Source organism: Symsagittifera roscoffensis, chromosome 1 (assembly GCF_963678635.1).
Source record: "Symsagittifera roscoffensis chromosome 1, txSymRosc1.1, whole genome shotgun sequence".
NCBI classification, from domain to species: Eukaryota; Metazoa; Xenacoelomorpha; order Acoela; family Convolutidae; genus Symsagittifera; species Symsagittifera roscoffensis.
Window position 1 is genome coordinate 5040054 of NC_087062.1, and position 19789 is coordinate 5059842.

The 19789-nt window shown below is 36.1% G+C and overlaps 1 protein-coding gene across 2 annotated transcripts in view; it reads right to left on the bottom strand.

The window, feature by feature from the left end:
* Positions 1-13498, bottom strand: part of LOC134857058 (uncharacterized) — a 36894-nt gene extending 23396 nt beyond the window's left edge. Inside the window, exons 1-2 of one of the 2 annotated variants that reach the window (XM_063873406.1) lie at positions 12977-13498; positions 9293-10188 (exon numbers count right to left, since the gene is read on the bottom strand). In XM_063873406.1, coding sequence (XP_063729476.1) covers positions 9293-9449 — 157 coding nt within the window. In that variant the 5' untranslated portion in view covers positions 9450-10188; positions 12977-13498. Of the gene's footprint in view, positions 1-9292; positions 10640-12976 lie in introns of both variants that reach the window. The other variant, XM_063873405.1, reaches the window with a different exon arrangement.
* Between the last annotated feature and the right edge of the window lie 6291 nt (positions 13499-19789).

Genomic DNA, 19789 nt, shown 5'->3' on the forward strand with positions numbered 1-19789 from the left:
ATCACTTAATCACTTTCTTCGAAAATGTATTTTTTTCTTTTTTGTTGAAATCTTTTTGTTTTCAACAACTGATGAAAGAACACCCGTGATCAGACATTGATGTCTAAATAGGCCTGAAACGAGTAATGTTGATAATCTTTGCTAACGAGTTCAAGCTGCAGTATCAATAATATCGAAAGACAATAGAAACATAAATGAAAAATTGCTTAATATGCCTTGATGACAACAAGTGCCTGAATTCCATTGAAAGTTCTACAACATCCTTGCTGTGACAAAACAAAAACTATTATAAAGCAAAAACTGGGAACAATTTGCACAAACATCGAGCGTACAAGCATCAAAAAAGAGTCGTCAATGATAAAAGATTTGTTACCGAGGTTAGAGACCAAAGGAACGTTGAAAGCGATATCACCCCCTGTGGTACCTATACACTATACAACTTCTTCACATGAAAGTGTTTAAACAGTTTCAGAATTGGCTTAACTGAAATTTTTGCGGAAAGGGCAGGTATTTAAGTGAGGATACAATATTTTTTAAGGAAACTTATTTGGTGAAACTGGTTAACGTAGAACCAAATAAGTTGAAAGTATATGTCCCTTCAAAAATTTCCATCCGTTTTTGAATTTCGTTTAAAGCAAAACTAATCAATAAAATGCAAAAAAAAAAAATTCAGTTGTTGTTCCGACTTTCGATACGAAAGTAACGGAATATTTGTGCTCGGGGTGGGTTTTTTTTTTCTTCAGACAAATTTCGACTTTTTAACTAGCCATTTTTGACGGAATTTTTTTTATATCATTCGAAAGCCATTGTTGTTCTGAGCTTAAATTTGAAAAAATATTTCACCTGTGATTATTTTTCGTAAAGTTATGAGGGTTTAAAGATTGCCTTTTTGGCCATTTTGACCAATTTGGGACAATTAACGCGCGATATAGTTCGCGCTATTAACGCGTAAGCGGAGATTTAATCCGTCTTATAAATCGTTCCAAATTGGTTGAACGAAGCTTATTTGCCATAATTGATTTGTTACAAACATAAAAAATTAAATGAAATAAAACAAAATGAAAATTTTTTTTCTCTAAAATTTGAAACTTTTTATGAAAATCATCCCCCCACACGCCATATAAAGTACAAAAAGATAGATTTTGTTCTTTGTTACTGCTGCTCCATAAACGTTAAAAGGCAGTCGGAACATTCAGGGCTTCGCCCTGATACGAGCAGTCTTGTTTTTGTTTCAGACTTGTTCAGAATTAACAAAAAAAGAGAATTTAATGCGACTAAAAAGGGAATCTGAGACTCAATTTTATATTTTACTCTTGAGCTTTGTAAAGACTGGTTAAACTCACATCATTATTGTTCAGACTTTCGATACGAAAGTAATTGCTCCGACTTTCGATACGAAAGTAACGGAGTATTTGTGCTCGGGGTGGGTTTTTTCTTCTTCAGACAAATTTCGACTTTTTAACTAGCCATTTTTGACGGAATTTTTTTATATCATTCGAAAGCCATTGTTGTTCTGAGCTTAAATTTGAAAAAATATTTCACCTGTGATTATTTTTCGTAAAGTTATGGGGGTTTAAAGATTGGCACTTTGGCCAATTTGGGACAATTAACGCGCGATATATTTCGCGCTATTAACGCGTAAGCGGAGAGTTAATCCGTCTTAGAAATCGTTCCAAATTGGTTAGAAAAAAGCTTATTTGCCATAATAAATTTGTTACAAGGAGCGAAATCTGTCCTTTTGTACTTCATAAGGCGTGTGGGGGGGATGATTTTCATAAAAAAATTCAAATTTCAAAAAAAAAAATTTCATTTTTTTTATTATTTAACTTTTTAATGTTATTACTGCCCCATAAACCTTAAAAGGCAGTCGGAACTTTCAGGGCTTCGCCCTGATACGAGTAGTTTTGTTGTTATTAAATTGTATTTGATATCATCATTAGTAGCTCACTCGTAGCTCAGGCGTGGGGGTTTCCTGAGCTCAAAGTTCGTTCCAATAATGTCAACTCCTCTCAGAGGAAAGATTGTTGGTGAGAAACTACATCAATTCTTTTACCCCTCCCCTCCCCCAGAACCCCCCCCCCCCCCCCCACAATTTTACAGTGTAGTGTAACTATTGATTTTTACGAGCTTTTAAAATGTTTTTTTTTAAAATATGTTTTTCTAAGTGTGCATGTATTTTCATAATAAATTCTTCACTATCCTTTGTTTTTATCGATTCCTGCTATATCAACAGCTCCTTCCCCAATTGATATCCAGCTACTATTTAAGTGTAACAAGCTGCAGCCACACTGAGTAATTAAACCCCCAAGTGTAATTGTATTCCCCCGCAAGATGTGATTAAACTCAATTTCCCCGCCCTATAACCCCACCTTTGCCCAACTCAATTCCCCAATTTGGGTCAGCTCTTTTTTTGGATGAGTCATGTTCGATTGATCTGTAGCCGCCTTTTCCCACTTCACAAATTCTTATTTTGTTTGACACTTAAAGCCCGAGGAGGCAGAATTGTATAAATTAATTGTAGAAAAGTCAGACAAAAGATGGAGTTAATTAAAGAATCTTGAAAAAAATAGGTACATAAATCGAATAAAAGTTCCCTTTTTTTAATACTCAAGAAATATCAAGTAATAGTCGAGTAAAGTTTGATTCATTGAAAGAATCGCAAAAAAAACATGCGCAACGCAAAAAAAAAAGAATGTTACAAATTTCGATTTATTTCAAAAAATCCTTCCTTTGACTACTAAATTTGAGAAAAAAAATCCAAATAAGCTCGTAAATTTATGATATGAGAGTCCGAAACTTCAGCTCTAGCATGAAAATACCTTCATAAAAGAACACTATAATTATAAATATCTCGTGACCAGCGAAGCATAAGGGTTTAATTGACAATTATTGGGCGGGTTTAAAGTTAAGACACTCTCAAGTTAAACAAACTCTATTTGCTTTCATTGCTACAAAGCTCATTAACTTTCACTAACTTTCCCAAAAATTGCAGAACACTTTCTATAAGCAAACACGTGAACAAATAATCATTATCTTTGATTTTGAGGTTTTTACCCTGCTAAGGATTATTTTAGGGTCCCTTTTTGTTTTCCCAGAATCCAACCACCCTTGTAAGACCCTCCCAGCTCTAATTTACAGAGGGTAAAATCGTTGCCGTGAGGCTTATGGCTTATGGTCTGTGTGTGTGTGTGGGGGGGGGGGGGGCTAAATTACGCCAGCCGGGTTTAATTTGAAAGCCAGTCTGGGCATGGAAAGATCAAAACTGTTATAGACTTTTGAGATTTGGGATTTGAAGTTTTGTTCCGTGCGCAAATCGTAAATCAAATGTTACAGTCATAAAACTGTTTCAGGTGAACTTGTTTTTGTTCACAAGAAGAATCCCCAATTAGGGAAAGCTAGTCTACTTTCAACCCCTCCCTCATTATATTGCGGATCCAGAGCCACTTCGGACCTTGACAGAAGTACCGAATAGCAGAATGTTAAATTAACCAACCAGAATTCAGTTTTCCGAAATCTTAAAGATACCGTGGCAATTAAACAAAAGAGTTTTGGACAGTTTAAACGGTTCCGATTGCATGAAAACTTTTATATCGTTAGATGGTCTTTCTGCTATCAGAATAGAATAGACTCTGTATTGGAACTACAAAGTTATTCAGTGCAAGTTTAGGCTACTTAATTTTGCAGGGATCTAGTAATGGTGGTTTCAGGCAGGCTTTTTCGATATCCGCGGTTTTACACATAGAGCTTGATTCGTCAATAAGCAGAAAGACTTTAAATTAGGAATTATTTCGGCAGTTGTGCACACAATTTTTTTTCCAAATTGGTACAACATTAAAATGAATTGAAAAATTCAAAAACACCTTAATTTTATTTCAATTCTCTTCCTAGAGTTAAAATAATCAACATATATTATCTTCATTAAGTCAATCTCAAATGTCTGTATATACATTTTTCTAGAATCTTGCTGGTAAATAAATCCCAACGAAATGTTGCCATCGATATTGAGATCCAAGGCGAAATAGTAGTATTTGCTTTTTGGCCAGTATGATTCGATAGTTGGCTGCGCTATCGTTTCATGGTTCTGCGTAACAATTCTGCAAAACAGGTGCTTTAAGCTCCCAGCAGTCTAAGTACTAAGACAAGACCATAGCCATAAACTCCACCCCGCCTATAAAATCAATTTTAATTTCACCTAGTCGCGAATTGCAGTTTGCAAATTTACGACTGCTCGCTCAAATCCAAAACAATATCAGAATGATTATTTTTATTCTTCGACTAAACCTGTGAAAACCTTAACAAGAAGCCTGTTAAGAACTCGGAAAATCCAGCGACTTGTAAATTTATTAGACGGGTCCTTTAATTTGGATTCGTTTGACAAGGGCAGAGGATTCAAAAGCTGTCGGAATAGATCCAAACAAACACCTCGAAACGCAGAATTTCATTCCAGAAGGCCAATTAGCCAGAATTATTGATGTTTTTCTGGTTTTCTAAGATTAATAGTCCTGCGTATTTGCGAGGATTACTGTGTTAAATTATCGAATTTTAGGGTAATAAAATCACAATAATTTTTTAAATTACTAGGTTGGGGCAGAATTATGTTCATATGGGAGGGATTTAGAATTTTTGACTTTTTTACGACTGCAAAACTGGCTTCGCTGAGCTCTTTTGAAAAAGTGAAATATCCCAGATATCATAGTTATCAGAAAACTATAACAAGGTAGCGTCTGTCCCATTTGTAGAAACTTTTGGAAGGTTTAAGCAAAACGCGCTCCGGTCAAAAAGTAATAAAAAAAACTTTTATAGGAAAGTTTTTTTGACGCCAAAAACGTTTTTAGGATTAAAAAAAATAGCTCAAAAGAAGCAAAAGTCCATTTTTATGGGCGGCGATTTGGTTAATTTCTAGGGAGGTTAGCTTAAATATTTTATGATCATCGATTTGTTTTTATTGAATAAAAGGTCAGCTTATTCCTCTATGCATAGTTCGGTCGATGAACTCTGTTAAATTTGGATCCCAGGGAAAAAGCAGGCAATTTTGCATAAATCTATCTAAGTCCTTCTTCTAAAAAGAATTCTGGCGGTTAACCTAATTGTCAAACGACATGGTGCAGCAGCAGTACAATTATATCGTGACCACAATTTGATACAATTCAATTTGGATCAAATTCAAATTCCACAACCTCACTTCAAATCCAATCGATCAATTGCAGTTGTATAGATTGAAAGAGGCAGGGAGGGAGGCTGATTACAATTCCCGCCTTCCTTTCACTGTGTCAATACATCACTAAGCCCCCCCCCAAAAAAAATCATTAAGGTTTAACTCAATAGCTAAATCCACCAAGCCATCATATCGAATAGCAGCGACGACTACCAAGCATAATGGAGTTTAATAATTATTAACCCCTAAATGGTAGATATTATAAAATTTCCAGCCCAATAAAGAACAAATTCAACTGATAAGCATAAAAGATTTTGTGCATACCTTGTAAAGAGTTTCCCTTTTTGTAAAGGGAAGGGGAGGGGATCTTCAAAATAAAATATTAATGTTGCGAAAAAAAATCTTTAAAACTTTTCTTCACTTTTTAATAATGAACAAAAAAACTGTCTGGAAACACATTTGTTTTCGGCTTATTGACATTAAAGGCTTTATTAACTATATCGACAAGCCTCCCCCCATTGTTTTTATCAGCATTTAAAGCATTGCTGGGCTGTCTGTCAAACAGGGGAGTTCAGTTTTAACGACAGCAAGCAAATGAAAACCCATCCTCAATATTTCCTTCCACCTCTAATGGAACAAAACCGTTATTGCTCCTCCTCCTTTTTCCGTTTCTTTTCCTCAACTTTTTTGGAAGGGAATATTCTTATGGAAGACGAACCGAATGGAAGAAAGGGCCAGTTCTTACTTACTACCCCCCCCCCCCCCGCTCCTATTGCAAAAAGAGGGGGGAAATTTGTTAGTTGTTACTTACAAAACTCGTGTTAAATTAGTACTTTGTAGAGGGTTGGTAAATTTCGTTTATACCAGGGGGTGGGGGGTTTAAAAAGATTCGAAGGGCTGAATCACAGCAAATTACAAACCAATCAAAAGTATTAGTCACGAATTGTCACGTGTTTTATTTTCATTTTTGAATACTGAATTCTATTTGGCTAAAGTAGTTTTCTGCTATTTGTTCCTTCTGCCAAAAATGCGCTGTTTTTGACCTGACAGTCGTTTAAATTTCGAATAATCAATTAATTGACCCTTTTCCCCCCTGTATTCGCTTATTATATTATAACTTCAGCCTCGTAAAACCAAATCATGCGCAGGAAATATTCAAATTAAGCTAAAAGTCAAGTGAATCCTAATTCTCTGAAAATGCAACCAAGTCTTAGGAATTGATTGAAATTACCCTGAAAATCAGCTTAAATAGGTAATGCTATCAGGTCAAGATTTCCATATGATTCAAGTTGAAATAGGGCTCATTTTAGTTGATAAAAATAGAGAGCTTTTTTTAACTGTCTTTGAAGCCGCTAGAAGAAAAACCATGATTGAAAATATCCCACCAGCCTCTCAAAAGCTGGGAACCAAATTTTGGGTCTCATTATTCGATAGTTACAAATTTAAGATATAAGATTTCATGAATCTTTTGCTTTCTGAAAGCTCAAATTCCAAATCAAACACTTAAAAACTAGTGAATGAATTAATTTTTAGCAGGTGTAATTGATTGATGAGAGCTGTTTTGGTTTTCTCAGAATTTCAAAGACCGTTTGGTGAAATAAAAAAAACTGGGTTATAATCCTCATTTAATTTCATCCAAACAAACAATGCACAGAAATAGATATTTTCCGCCGGTCCAGGTATAAGTAATCCAACCGTTTTCTATTTGAGCTAGCGCCACAAAATTAGTTTGATGAACAAATTTGAAAAAGAGTAGCCGGTTATTTTGCAAGTGTATCACAAAAAGCTCCAACAACGTTCATCTTTGCAAGAAAAAATGATAACAGAAATGATACAGAGAAGGAATTGTTCAATCAAAAAAAAAACAATGCTTAAACAAACAACTCAAGATAAACTGTGTTTTTTTATAGCAGAGCTAGTAAATTTTTCTTTTCGAATCACACTGATTCCAAAATATCGAAAACGAAATTGATCACTGAAAGCAATTTATTGATGAAAATTGTTGCTAAATTATTGCCAAAAATGGCTTATAGGTTCAAAAAAACTAAAAAATTGCTCGTACCAGGACAGTTCCCTGAAAGTTCCAACTGCCCTTTAACTGGTCTCAAATAGTTTTTGATATATGAAACATTCAAAAACTCTGAAATATAGACTGATACTATCAAAATTTATGAAATGAAACTGGAGTCGTAAGTTGTATAATTCGGGGCTAAATTGTTCAGGGGGAAGGGTTTCCTGACCTCCGTGATTGAAAATAGGCTACACTAACACGGTCAGCACCTCTAAGTATTAAAAAAAGAAATATATTTTACCATCTATGTTTTGCGATAGGTTGTAGGCTGTAGGCTATCAAACTATAAAAAATGAATCTTACCATACGAAATTTATCTTCTCAAACCTTGTATCATAATACATTGCGGAACCTACAACCTACTTTTATACCTGGAAAATTTTATTCCCTATCTCAATACACAAGGCGTTGGCCGGATTACTATTGCCTATCGTGATACATAGAAGCCAGGACCCCCGCTTCCCAAAGATTCTGCCTCGACATATACATCTGTCGTGCATGGAATTTTAATGAGACCAATTAGCTTGTCTCAATTCAGTTTGGAATGATCTTGTAGTGCGGGATAATTAGCAAAGCTTAAATGATACTCATTACTCTTTCAGGATCAAATTGTAAAACGAGCAGTTTAGATAGACACGCGTTAAGTGAATAAAGCGGTGTGGGCACCAGATGGGACTTATGAACAACTAGGGATCAACTCCCCGTCGGAGCAAACATATTTTTTCGGAAATTAGTCCGAAAAAAAAGAAACTACTCAAACAATAATTGAAATTGAAAGAATGTATCTAATTGGTAAGTTTTAGCGCATGTGAAGACTGTGCCTACACAATCTTCGGAAAGACGGAAGAGGGAAATTTATTTTGAGCTAAGCTAGTGAAATTTAAACCAAATATTTCTTCTTTTAATTTTTTGTCTTCGAATATTTTTTCAAGTTAGTTATCTGTAATTTATTTTTACTTGCCACAAACTGTGTTTTTTGTGCTATTTTGAAATTATAACTATAAAATTCAAGGTGTAGTTAAATTAACGCTCTCTTCCCAGAAACCTATTTCAAATGGACCATAATTATGATTATAATGATTTTTAAGATGAATATTATTATGGTTATTATAATTATTATGATTATTATGATTATGATTTTGATTATGATTATGATTATTATTGTTCCGATTTTTGCAGAAAACGGAATATTTATGCTCGGTGTGATTTTTTGATTCAGTCAATTTTTGCCGAACCATGTAATAGTTTTCAACAAATTTTTTATACCCCATTGAAGATACCGACTTCTTGAAATAAAATTCAAAAAGACATTTAACCTCCAATTATTTTTTTAAGTTCTGGGGGTTTGAAATTTGCCCAATTGGCCATTTTTTGGACTAAATTATGCGCACTTTGAAGAGTTTATTCATAATGCTGAGAGCGTAACGCGAATTATTTATGCGTGGCAAACTATTTTACACATTGATATTGTCCAAAATGTTTAGGTTTTTAATATTTTTTTCCCCAAAAACTATTCGATATGAATTAAGCGACAGTCGGAACATTCAGGGCTTTGCCCTGATATACAAGCAGTCTTGTTATTATTATGATTATTATTATGATCCTTATTATGATTATTATATATATATAATTAAATCATTTCAAAAAAAGTCTTACGAAAAATGAAGAAATTATTCCGCTTTAAAAATTGAACACCTATTAAAAGAAGCAAAAAAAACTTCTGTAATTGCTTGCCAAACCAATCAAAAGGAATAGCGACACCACTGTATTGGCATTCTAATTTTTTGCACGTAAAATGTTTATTACAGCAAATTAACATACCTATCTGCCAATTTACGTTGCAAGTCTCAAACAAACCTCAATGAAACTATACTACAAATGAAACGAAGCTGAATTATCCCAGAAATGGCTGATTTGCGGCAAACTAAAACACTTACTCGTTTTTGGTACACTTGTACTTTTGCACTTTTGAATCCACCCCCCCCCCCCCCCCCGTTAATATTACACCTCCCCCCCCCCCCATTAGAACTCCACCCCCGTTAATATTCCAATGCCACCGCACTTACCGACTAGTTTCTCGGTGTCCAGCACCCACATGTATAGTTCTCCCAAGTACCCGTCCGAGTGGACATCACCACTAGCCATACTGTGACCTGTGGGGACCATAGTCATGGCCATCATGAACACCGCCAAGGTCCATACTTTGACATTCTTGCCAGCCATCGTGGCACTATTAATTAATTAATCGTAACAAAGGAAATAACGATGATAAATAAATAAATTAACAAATTAAGAAATCGAAACAACTAATATAAAACTTGAATTTTTTCAAAATTTTTCAAAATTAATTTCAGATTGCTTTTTCAGCCAATTTGGAAATATATCTTGGAAAGTGCTTCTAAATAACACAGTAAATAAATCTTCAATGGGTTGGTAATTATTGATTCCGTTTTTTTTCTTCAAAGGAAATCAGGAACAGATTTTTGCTTTATTGGTATTCTTTTCGTCATTAAGCAGAACTGCAAGCAAGCTTTGGCGGTACTGAAGTACTAACTAGTCGATACTAAACCGGGGAGTTTACTAACAAACAATAAAATAGAGGATGAAGATAAGATAGTGGATGTGGCAAAAGCACCGCTTTTATCACCTTTCACAGAAGAGTGAGGGGGGGGGGGGGTGATTGTGAATTGTGATTGGGTTGAAAAGCGGTAAATACTAGAAGCTTGGTCTCGAACAAGGGCGATTAATTTTAGGGTTTCTGGTCTATTTAATGTCTGCAGTGCTGTATTGGTTGGACAGAATAGGTGCAAGTATTGTAGGCATTGTCTGGGCCATAAAAGATCGAAGGTAAAATTGGAGTATAATTTCAGAAATGGGGTCCAAATCCTAAAGAATGTGTCGAGAAGTTTGTTTGGAGAGCGATAAGGCAGTTTAATCGTTCTGTTTAAGCAACAATAAACACCTAAACAGAATAAGCAGACTAACTAAACAGAACTAGAACATTCGAGAGCCCCTAACCTCTCAGAACTCAAAACCTGCGTCAAATTAAATATGATTGCCAATTCCTTGCGAGATGTATTACCAAAAATAAGAAGTTAGCAGAAGTTTTATATTTTAATCAGAAGAAATAATTTGGTTAATTTTCAATAATAAATCAATCAAAAGTGAATTTAAGATCAGAAATTGGAAAATTTCGACGAACTGAAGGTTTCAGTCAACAAATGAACGATAACCGATCTATAAATTTCGGAATTGGTTTGATTTGTAGCAATAGTCTTCAATCGAAAATGAAAGTTATGAAGTAATTTATTCTAAGGTGCCAAAAGATCTGAAGGTTATAAATACCCAGAATAAATATCCCAAAAGTATTATAATCGAGGGTTGAATGGAGTCGAATATCACAAAAATAACGTCTAGTGATAGATAGAAATGAATTTGAATTGAATTGATTTGCTTTTTAAATCACATCTTAATTGAAACGGAAAAACTATCACAAAATAATTGACGTTGAAGTTTCCAAAAGGAATCAAAAACCAAAAACGAAAATATATTTTTTTCAAAAATGTGCTACTCCAAATATTTTTCAAATACAGGTGCCAAGTTGTATAATAATTAACTGGGCGGTGATTTGCTCTGTGCGTGTTAAGTTTTAACTTGATTTAAAAGTGACGGTTAGTTGCGATTTATAATATCATATAACAAACGCACGCTGTTATATCGCGTTTATCACTTTTTTATGGCTGTGTTAATCACAATCACTATAAAATTCAAACTTGTTTGAGACTGGTTTTATTATGTAAAGTACTTCGGCAACGTTTCGAAGAACGCACAAGTTGGTTCGACTGCAAATCTAAGTTGTTTTTATATAGGTCTCTATCTTAACAACCAGACCTCGAGTTTAAAAAAGCAGAAATTAGTTTAGCGAGAGGCAACCGCCTGCATATATTAAAATCCATTCAACTTTCGGCTCAATCAAGCAGAAAAAATTGTGAAAATTTATTGGGCAAAAATTTTAAAAAGCCGAATTTTCTCGACGACAAAAATTGAATCCTTCTATATCACCCGCCTCTTTTGACAAGATACTTTCAAAATATTTTCTGACATTTAGTGTTCATTTTTTATTTTGATATTTTGAGCTGCTCAAAAGAACCCAAAATATTTTAATTTGGGAAAGTTTGCGATGAAGCTAATTCTGTTTTTTTATTTATTTACCATTTTTTAGATTTGCGGAGCAAAGCAAGTTCGGCCTTCTGGTCGCTCGTATTACCGAATGCTTTTATTGCACATTGATTTCTTCGCTTACCAAGCTAATAACAATATTGTATATAAAAACAAAACCACAAAATAATGGTACTTTTCCGCTATATCCGCCTCTCGCTTCCAGCCAAACACCACAGAGTCGTTTCGCTGGTTGGCGTCTGTAATTTGTTAGGGCGCGAAAGTGTTTTGCATAAGATATTGATTTTCCTGCTGTTTTCCAGCTAATTTTGGGCTAGCCGTAACCCAGTTGGCATTCCAAAATGCCATTCCTTCCCTCCAGAAATTGGGATCTGGAAGTATCAATATCACGAGCACGACCCAGTTTTGTACAAAAGTTAGAGGGAAAACTTCACGGTCGAAACAGTTTGAGAGGAAACGGGAAATTGCGTGCAGCGCTATAAAAGCGGAATACCCAAGTTTACCAACAACAACCCGGCCTTGTTTTCTCCCAGAAGATTAGAGGGCTCGTGCTTTGTTTCCTTAATAGGCTAGAACAAAACTTATAGCAGTGATAGATCTAGAAGTTTTGTGTGCAGACCAAAATTTTCAAAATTTGCGAGTTTTCATTTTCGAGAATTTGTCAAAAATAAAAAAAAATTCATGATGCTAGTAGTTTAATTGTTATCAAGAAAAATTAGAACGCAACAGTAAACGGTATCTGGACTTCGAGGCTTGTTGACCTGAACAATCTAAAAGAAGCAGTTGTTTAAGTCAGCATGAAGCTTCTATCCGAAAAACCTAATTCGGTTTCCCTGAGTTTCTGTCTGACTCTAGATATTTGGGGTTAAATTAAGGCTAGCCAAATAAGGTATTGATTTTTATTATTTGTATAATATAGTTTTGTTTTCCTCAATTTACTAACGAAGAAACGTGAAAACTGATTCATACTTAGTGGTTTAATTGGTAAAAATTTGTTTTCTTTTGTTTTTTCACGTTTTTGGGTTAAATATCAAGAAACCAAGCTGAACAGCTTTTTTGTCAAGGGCATTTATATTCATCAGTAATTCGGTTCATACTTTTTTGGATTTCCCGCTATTAGATGAAAGAGTTTTGCGGCGCGCTGTGGATGTATATGAATGAAAAGTTTTATTTTTATCTGCAAGCAATCCAGATATGAATCAAATCAAGCAGAATTTGAGTCACCTATTTTTGATTGGTTCTTTCATCTTAACTGAAGCAGTTGAACTCACAAATTGAAATTGCGTTTTTTGCTTAAAATGAAAAAAACTGACAAATTTTGTTGTATAAATTAATTTGAAAAATTTTAAAGAAGTTAATTTAAAAAAACTCGCTCAAAAAGTTACTTCAGTACTTGAGCGTGTTTCTGATATATGCTTCAGATTTATGGCTCTGTCAACAACAATTAATTTTTGCTGAAGACTCTCGATTTTAAAAAGCTACAGAAATCAACACTAAATCGAGTTGAATTTCAGACCACTTAAAAATTTACTCGCGAACAAACTGGCTATTCAATTCAATTCAAAACTCACTCAAAGGTCCACTGAATTGAAATTGCTAATTATCTTGCCGACAGGTGAACACTTCGAGTAAACAATCTGAAAAATAATATAAAACAATTCACATTACAAGTTTTAAATTAATGTAATCCATTCATAAAAGTGTGATGATTCTGCAAGCAAATTAATTTAAAAATAAATTTTTTTGAGGGTTTCAAGTACTTTGAAATATGGAAACTTGAAATTTTTGAATCTGCAATTTTAAATTAACTCTGAACATTTTTTCGAATTTTTTCTAAGATAGGAAATTAAATAATATTTGGATAAAAATGAAAATATTGGATTAATGATTTCTATTGAAATTGAGAAAGCTCTTGCTGAAAAAATGCACCACTAAAAAGACTGAGAGACGGATAGTAATAATAATAATCACAAGTATGCGAACATGAAAAGAAAGGAGGCTAGTATAACACTGACTTAGATCCACCTTTGCGTAATTTCCATTCCATAAAATATACAATAAATTCAGAGTCAAAAATTGCGGACTTTGTTCTTAATTCCCATAGGCTGGAATATGTCTATAACCAGTCTGGTGCAAAACAAGAACATAAGATATTATATTAAAATATGAGCGGCTAAAATATTCCGGCTATACATTTATAAATGAATAAATCTGCAGCAGTACTTACCACAGATAGCAACTAACGAGTTCCTGAAATAATCTCCTCGACCCCAAGAGGTATATGTCTCTGCTGACTCAGACCCCCCGGAGCCAAAAATCGACCAGACGTTGTTAAGGAAATTTTATTATTTAAGACAATGAAGCAAGTTTTGATTACTATAGCAATTATCATGATTATTATAGAGTAGCCACCCGGGTGACTTACATACAAAAAATGCCTATCATACAATTCATACAATTTTTGTTTCATGTGGGAATTTTGGCACCAAAAAATTTTTTTTGAACACCAAAAAGCTTGTCATATAATTTTCTTATAAGGAAATTATATGATATGCGTTTTTTCTAAATAAAAAAACTGAGGTAAAAAAGTTTTTGATAGCAAACTCGCTTCTGTGCTCAAGTAAACACTTGAGTGTTTTTTGTTAATATCATTGTATGATAGCTACTAGTCTTTTGTTTTTATTTATTAAGATAAAACTATGCCTTTAGAAAATAGTCAACTTTTTCAACCACTGAGTTTTTCTACGTAGAAACTTTTTAGCCATATCCAAAGGTTTTTCTCTATATTTCTGTGTGAAAGCTTTACAATGATTTATACGGTGAATATCACCAAATGCAGTTTATTTGCGTGGTAACCGCAAGTTACACTCTGGGTTTTCCTTTCTTAGAAAATAATTGGCTAACGCGTTTTTGGACGTGATTTTTTTTGTATTTTCAGTTCTGGAAAAAAATGCTTGTCATGCAATTTTAAAGAGTATAAAAAGTGCTTATCATAAAGTTTCTTAGTTTAAAAAAATTATATGCTACTTACATACTTTTTTGTAGTGAAAAGTATGACAAAAAACTTGTTGTTTGAATTCAGATTTCAAAATGCGTAAAGTAAAATTTAATTTTATATACAAAATATTTTTTATCGAATTTGTTTGAAATATGTGCCATTTTTTTGAATGGCAGTAGTGGATCGAAAGAAAGAGCAAAAAAAAGCAAAAGGAATATTATATGAACAGTTAAAACAAAAATACAAGTTGTGATTGAGGGACTGAAAAGCTGTTAAATCTGCCTGGAAGTCACTCTAGAAAATATATATTCCGACCAGTCTCTCTCGATACAAAGTGCTCATTTTTTTGAAATATCTTTTTAACTTTTCAAATCTGACTGAAAGGAATTTAATTCGATAGAAGTCCCCATATTCGGCTAGAGTACTTAGGAGATTCTGATTTACTGTAGGAAAAACTAATCTAAACTCCTACGCTTTCCCACTGAAGCCGGTTGGTTGGTCGACACAAAAAGCAACCTTCAATTAAATTGATTAGATCATTCACAGTTTTTTGCTCGCGTTATGCTTGCGCCAGTTGATTTGCAAAAAAAAGATAACTGTACATCCAATGAGCAAAAAGGCATTTTTTAAACTAAAGAGATGAAAAAAAAAACAAGTTGTCTTGTTTTTCTTTGAAAAACATGAAAAAACAATGAAGTTACCTACGTTTCTTCACTAAATACTTTAGAAACACAGAAGCTTGAATATAAACCCAATGAAGTTTTACCTACGAGTTATTTGGTCAACATGCTTAAATCGCCCATAAAACTTCTCGTATCAGTGTGAGACCTGAGAAGTTCCCATTGCCCTTTAATGTCTCTGCAGAGTTGTTTGGTTTAAAAAAATTGGTCAAATAAAAAAAAGTTTTCGCTACAGTTTGTTTTAAAAACCATCCGCCTGACGCTATGTAATAAAAAAACTGATATATTTTGCATATATACCTAGTTACAAGCCTCAGTTCGATTTGGAACATTTTCTAAGATGGATAAGAATTCGACTTATGCGTGAATAACACGAATTAAATTGCGCGGTAATTATCCCAAATTGGCCTATTTGGCAGCCTTTACGAAACCCCAATAACTTGACAAAAATGATAACAACTGAAATCTTTTATTAAAATTGAGCTATAGACATCCAAGCCTTTCAGATGATATTAAGAAAAACTCCATCAAAAACAAACGGCTAGCTGAACCATAAAAATGGCTTGTAGGAAAATATCTAATTGGCCTGGTGAAGCCGATCAAAAATGCTGTTTCCTTCTTTGAAAGTCAGATCAAAAACTCATCGAAATGGTTTGTAAAATTTTCTTGCTGAATATGTCTTTGAATTTCTTCTTTGTTAATTGAAGGTGGATCAAAATACACAGCTCATTCACAACAGCACTTTATTCAAAAAAATGATGGTGACAAAATTTTTTAGAATTCAGTAGAATAAATATCGCAAAAGTTGTGTTTCAGAATTGTGCCCGCTAATCTCCGTAGGATGAATTTAACCGACAAATCAACAATGAATTCGTATTCTCGGTAATACAAAATTCAAAGGCAATATTGATAATTTTATCCCAAAATTTGCTGTATAACGAGTTCATAAATTCATCAAATTTAGCGCTTCAATAACAAATTAGCGCAAGCTAGCCACAAGAACCGGTCGGTAATGTCCTTGAGACAAATTGCTCTTTTTTAGCGGTCAGCCTTAATCAAGGCTGAACCAAATTAGAATCAACAAAACAGTTAAAATAGGAAATAACCCCCTTTTTTAGTATATTAATACATGGGCAGGTGGGGGACTCAAACCTACGTCAACTGTTATGTCACAAATATAATCGGCGTTAGTTTAGGCCACTCGGCCAACTGTGCTTATGGTTGTTACATTTTGGTTCAACTTTATATGCATTTATACTCTCGCACATTTACATTTGCGCTGCAACATCCTCCACCCCTAAACAAGGAAGAACGGGAGCGAGCTTTACGGTCGGGCGGGTCAGTTCACTCGTAACGGTCTTTATGTCGGCGGATCTCGCGCATCCGTCCTTGCCATAGTGCAGTCTTAAGATACGTGCGAGTGGATAATGTCCACGTGGAGTGTCAGGCTCTATGACCCAAACCAAGTCGCCGGCTTTCAACTTAACGTCTGACTGGTTGTGCCACTTTGCCCTCCTATTGAGGGAAGGAACGTATTCCCGCATCCACCGAGTCCATATTGCGTTAGCGTATGATTGCGCTCTGGCGAACCGCTTCTTATGGTCGAAGCTTTCTTCGAAACTTAGCGATGGAAAACTCGCTGCATGTTGACCAAGGATAAAATGATTCGAGGTCAACGCTTCTAGATCTAGCGGATCGGAACTAACGACTGTTATCGGTCTAGCGTTGAGTGATTGCTCAACAAGGCACAGCGTGGTTCTTAGCACCTCCTCAGTTACTCTTCTGTTGCCTAAGATGTCATACAAAACGCGCTTGACACTCCGAACTAATCGCTCCCAGGAGCCACCATGGTGCGGTGCACTGGGTGGATTGAATTTCCACTTGATCCCTTTCTGAACAAAAACAGCGGGAGCGAGCTTGTTCCAACTCTCAATGCAAGCTAAGAGCTCTTTCTGAGCGCCAACAAAGTTCGTGCCGTTGTCAGACATGATGGTAGTCGGAGTACCGCGACGTGCAATAAACCTCTCCACGCCCATCACACAAGAGCTTGTGTCGAGCGAGGGGACCACTTCAATGTGCACCGCTCTAGTGGTGAGACAGGTGAACAAAAAACCCCACCTCTTTTCCGTACTTCTCCGGATTGGAACTAGGAACGGCCCAAAGTAGTCGACACCTGTGTTAGAGAAAGGAGGTTGCTTGTAACCCAGCCTTTCAATGGGCAGATCAGCCATCATATGAGTTACGGTTTGCGCTTTGCGTTTTCGGCACACAACGCAAGTATTTTCAATGCTTCGCAGCAACCATCGCAAATTTAACACAACGTACTTCAAATTAACCACCGCACGTATGTAATCCAAGCCTTGATGGAAATTCCTAACGTGCAAATGCTGAACCAATAACCGAACAACCGCGTGACGTGCATCAAGTATAATCGGATGCTTGCTATCGAAATCGGAATTAACCAAGCGGCTGATGCGCCCAGTCGAGCGAAGGATGCCAGATGGTCCAATGAACGGCGAATACTTGGCGATCCGACTATTCCTCGTGATGACTTTACCGGATCTTAGTAGTTTTAGCTCACTAGGGAATGTTTCACCCTGGGACAGGTAAATGAACTTCTGTTCAGCAATATCCATTTCAGACGGGTCTGTAATTTCTAATATACTCGACCGGAAATGTTTATGGGATGGCAGCCATCTTAACAAAAATGCTACTGCGCGTTTGCATGTTACAATTGAATTGAATCTCTCCCATTTTCCGAAGGGAAGATTTTTTTCTGTCAAAACATCGACGACAAAATTTGACGAATTTTCCAGACAAATGTCGATATCACATGATGGTCCTTTGAGTATTATTTTATCAATAACCCTTGTACCGGGGTTGAACGGCCAATCAGTTGTTCTCAAAATACTAGGGCCATTAACCCAGCTGCTTTCCTTGAGGGCTTCCGAAGAAATCCCTCGTGTACCGGTATCAGCTGGGTTATCACCGCTAAGTATGTAATGCCACTGATCAGTGGTGGTAGACTCCAGAATCTCACCAGTGCGATTACCAACAAAAACGGGTAGTTTACTACAAGAGTGAAGCCACTGGAGAACAGTGGTACAATCTGTCCACATGAAAATATCCGTAACTTTGAAAGTGAGACCTTTCAAAATTTCTTCTTTTAAGCGGGTTGCAAGAAGAGCCACTTGAAGCTCTAACTTTGGAATAGAAAGTGCTTTCATAGGCGCGACGCGGGCTTTGCCAAACACAAAGGCTAATTCGGTCTGATGGGAGCTAACAAGTCGCGCAAGAAGCAAAGCGACGGCACAGAAAACATCCTGCGAACTATCACCGAACATGTGAAGTTCTATTCGGTCGAAAGGTTCAGTGAAATAGCTGCGAGGTATTGTCAGAGAACCTAACAAATGAAGACCTGAGTGCCACTTAAGGAATTGCTTTTTGATTTCCTCCGGCAGATCATCGTCCCAATTTTGGCCACTGATTCGCCAGATATCTTTTAAAAGGAGGCAAGCCTTCACGGTTTACGGAGCCACTAACCCAATTGGATCAAAAACAGAGGAAACAAAACTCAACACGGTACGCTGAGTGATTGCTTTGTCTAGTGGACGATCAACCCCTCTACTAACGACTAAGGTATCTTTTACGTGATCCCACTTAAGACCGAGAACATGCGACGACTGGTCTGGACTCGCACAAATATCTTTAACAGAGGAATTGGACTCACGGTTGTCCAGATCAAGAGCGGTTGTTACGTCGGGCACGTTGCTGACAAATTTTAGATTAAATCCCTACCTAATTTCAAGGCGTCATCCCTGTTTTGAAAAGAATCCAGATAATCATCCATATAAAATTTCTGGACAACAGCCAAAGCAGCTTCAGGGTACTCAGCTTGATTATCCGATGCAGTCTTCTGCAAAGCAAAATTCGCACAAGTCGGCGAGTCACGAGCACCAACAATGTGACGCGTATATTGGTGAACTACCACACTTGATGTGGGGTCCTCCCGCCACAAAAAACGAAGAGAAGGTTGATCTTCTTCACAGACTCCAACCTGTAAAAACATCCCTTCACTGTCAGCTGAAACGGCGTATTTATGCTGACGGAATCTTAAAAGTACAAAAATGAGGTTTTGAAGGAGATCCGGGCCAACCAACAGAGATTTGTTCAAGGAAGCGCCATGACCGTTCGATGCCCCATTGAGGACTCGGCGCACCTTACCGGGTTTATTCGGGTTCAACACCGGGTGATGCGGGAGATACCACTCACGATCGGTTCGTGATTTGGGATCGTGTGCCTTAACGGTTATGACATATCCTTTTTGTATATCTTCTCTTATTGTTTCGGCATTTTTTCCACGGAGCGACGGAGCCTTATCTAGGCTCTTTTCCAAAGACTTTAATTGAGCTAAGGAGGAAAAATAGTTATTCGGTAAAGTACTTTCCTTATCGTTCCAAAGCATTGGTACAATGAACCTCTCACCATCGTGAAAGGTGTCATTTTTCAAAACGGACAAAGCGCGTTTGTCGGCGGCGGAACGGGCATCTACCAGCTTGAAGGCTCCATATGACTCCAACTCATACCAAGTTTTAATTTGGTCCGCAAGAGACATGTCTTCGACAACACACTTAAAGCAAGACGAGTTCGACTTAAAGGACGGCGGTAACGGACCACTTAAAACCCAACCTATCGGAAGGCGTACG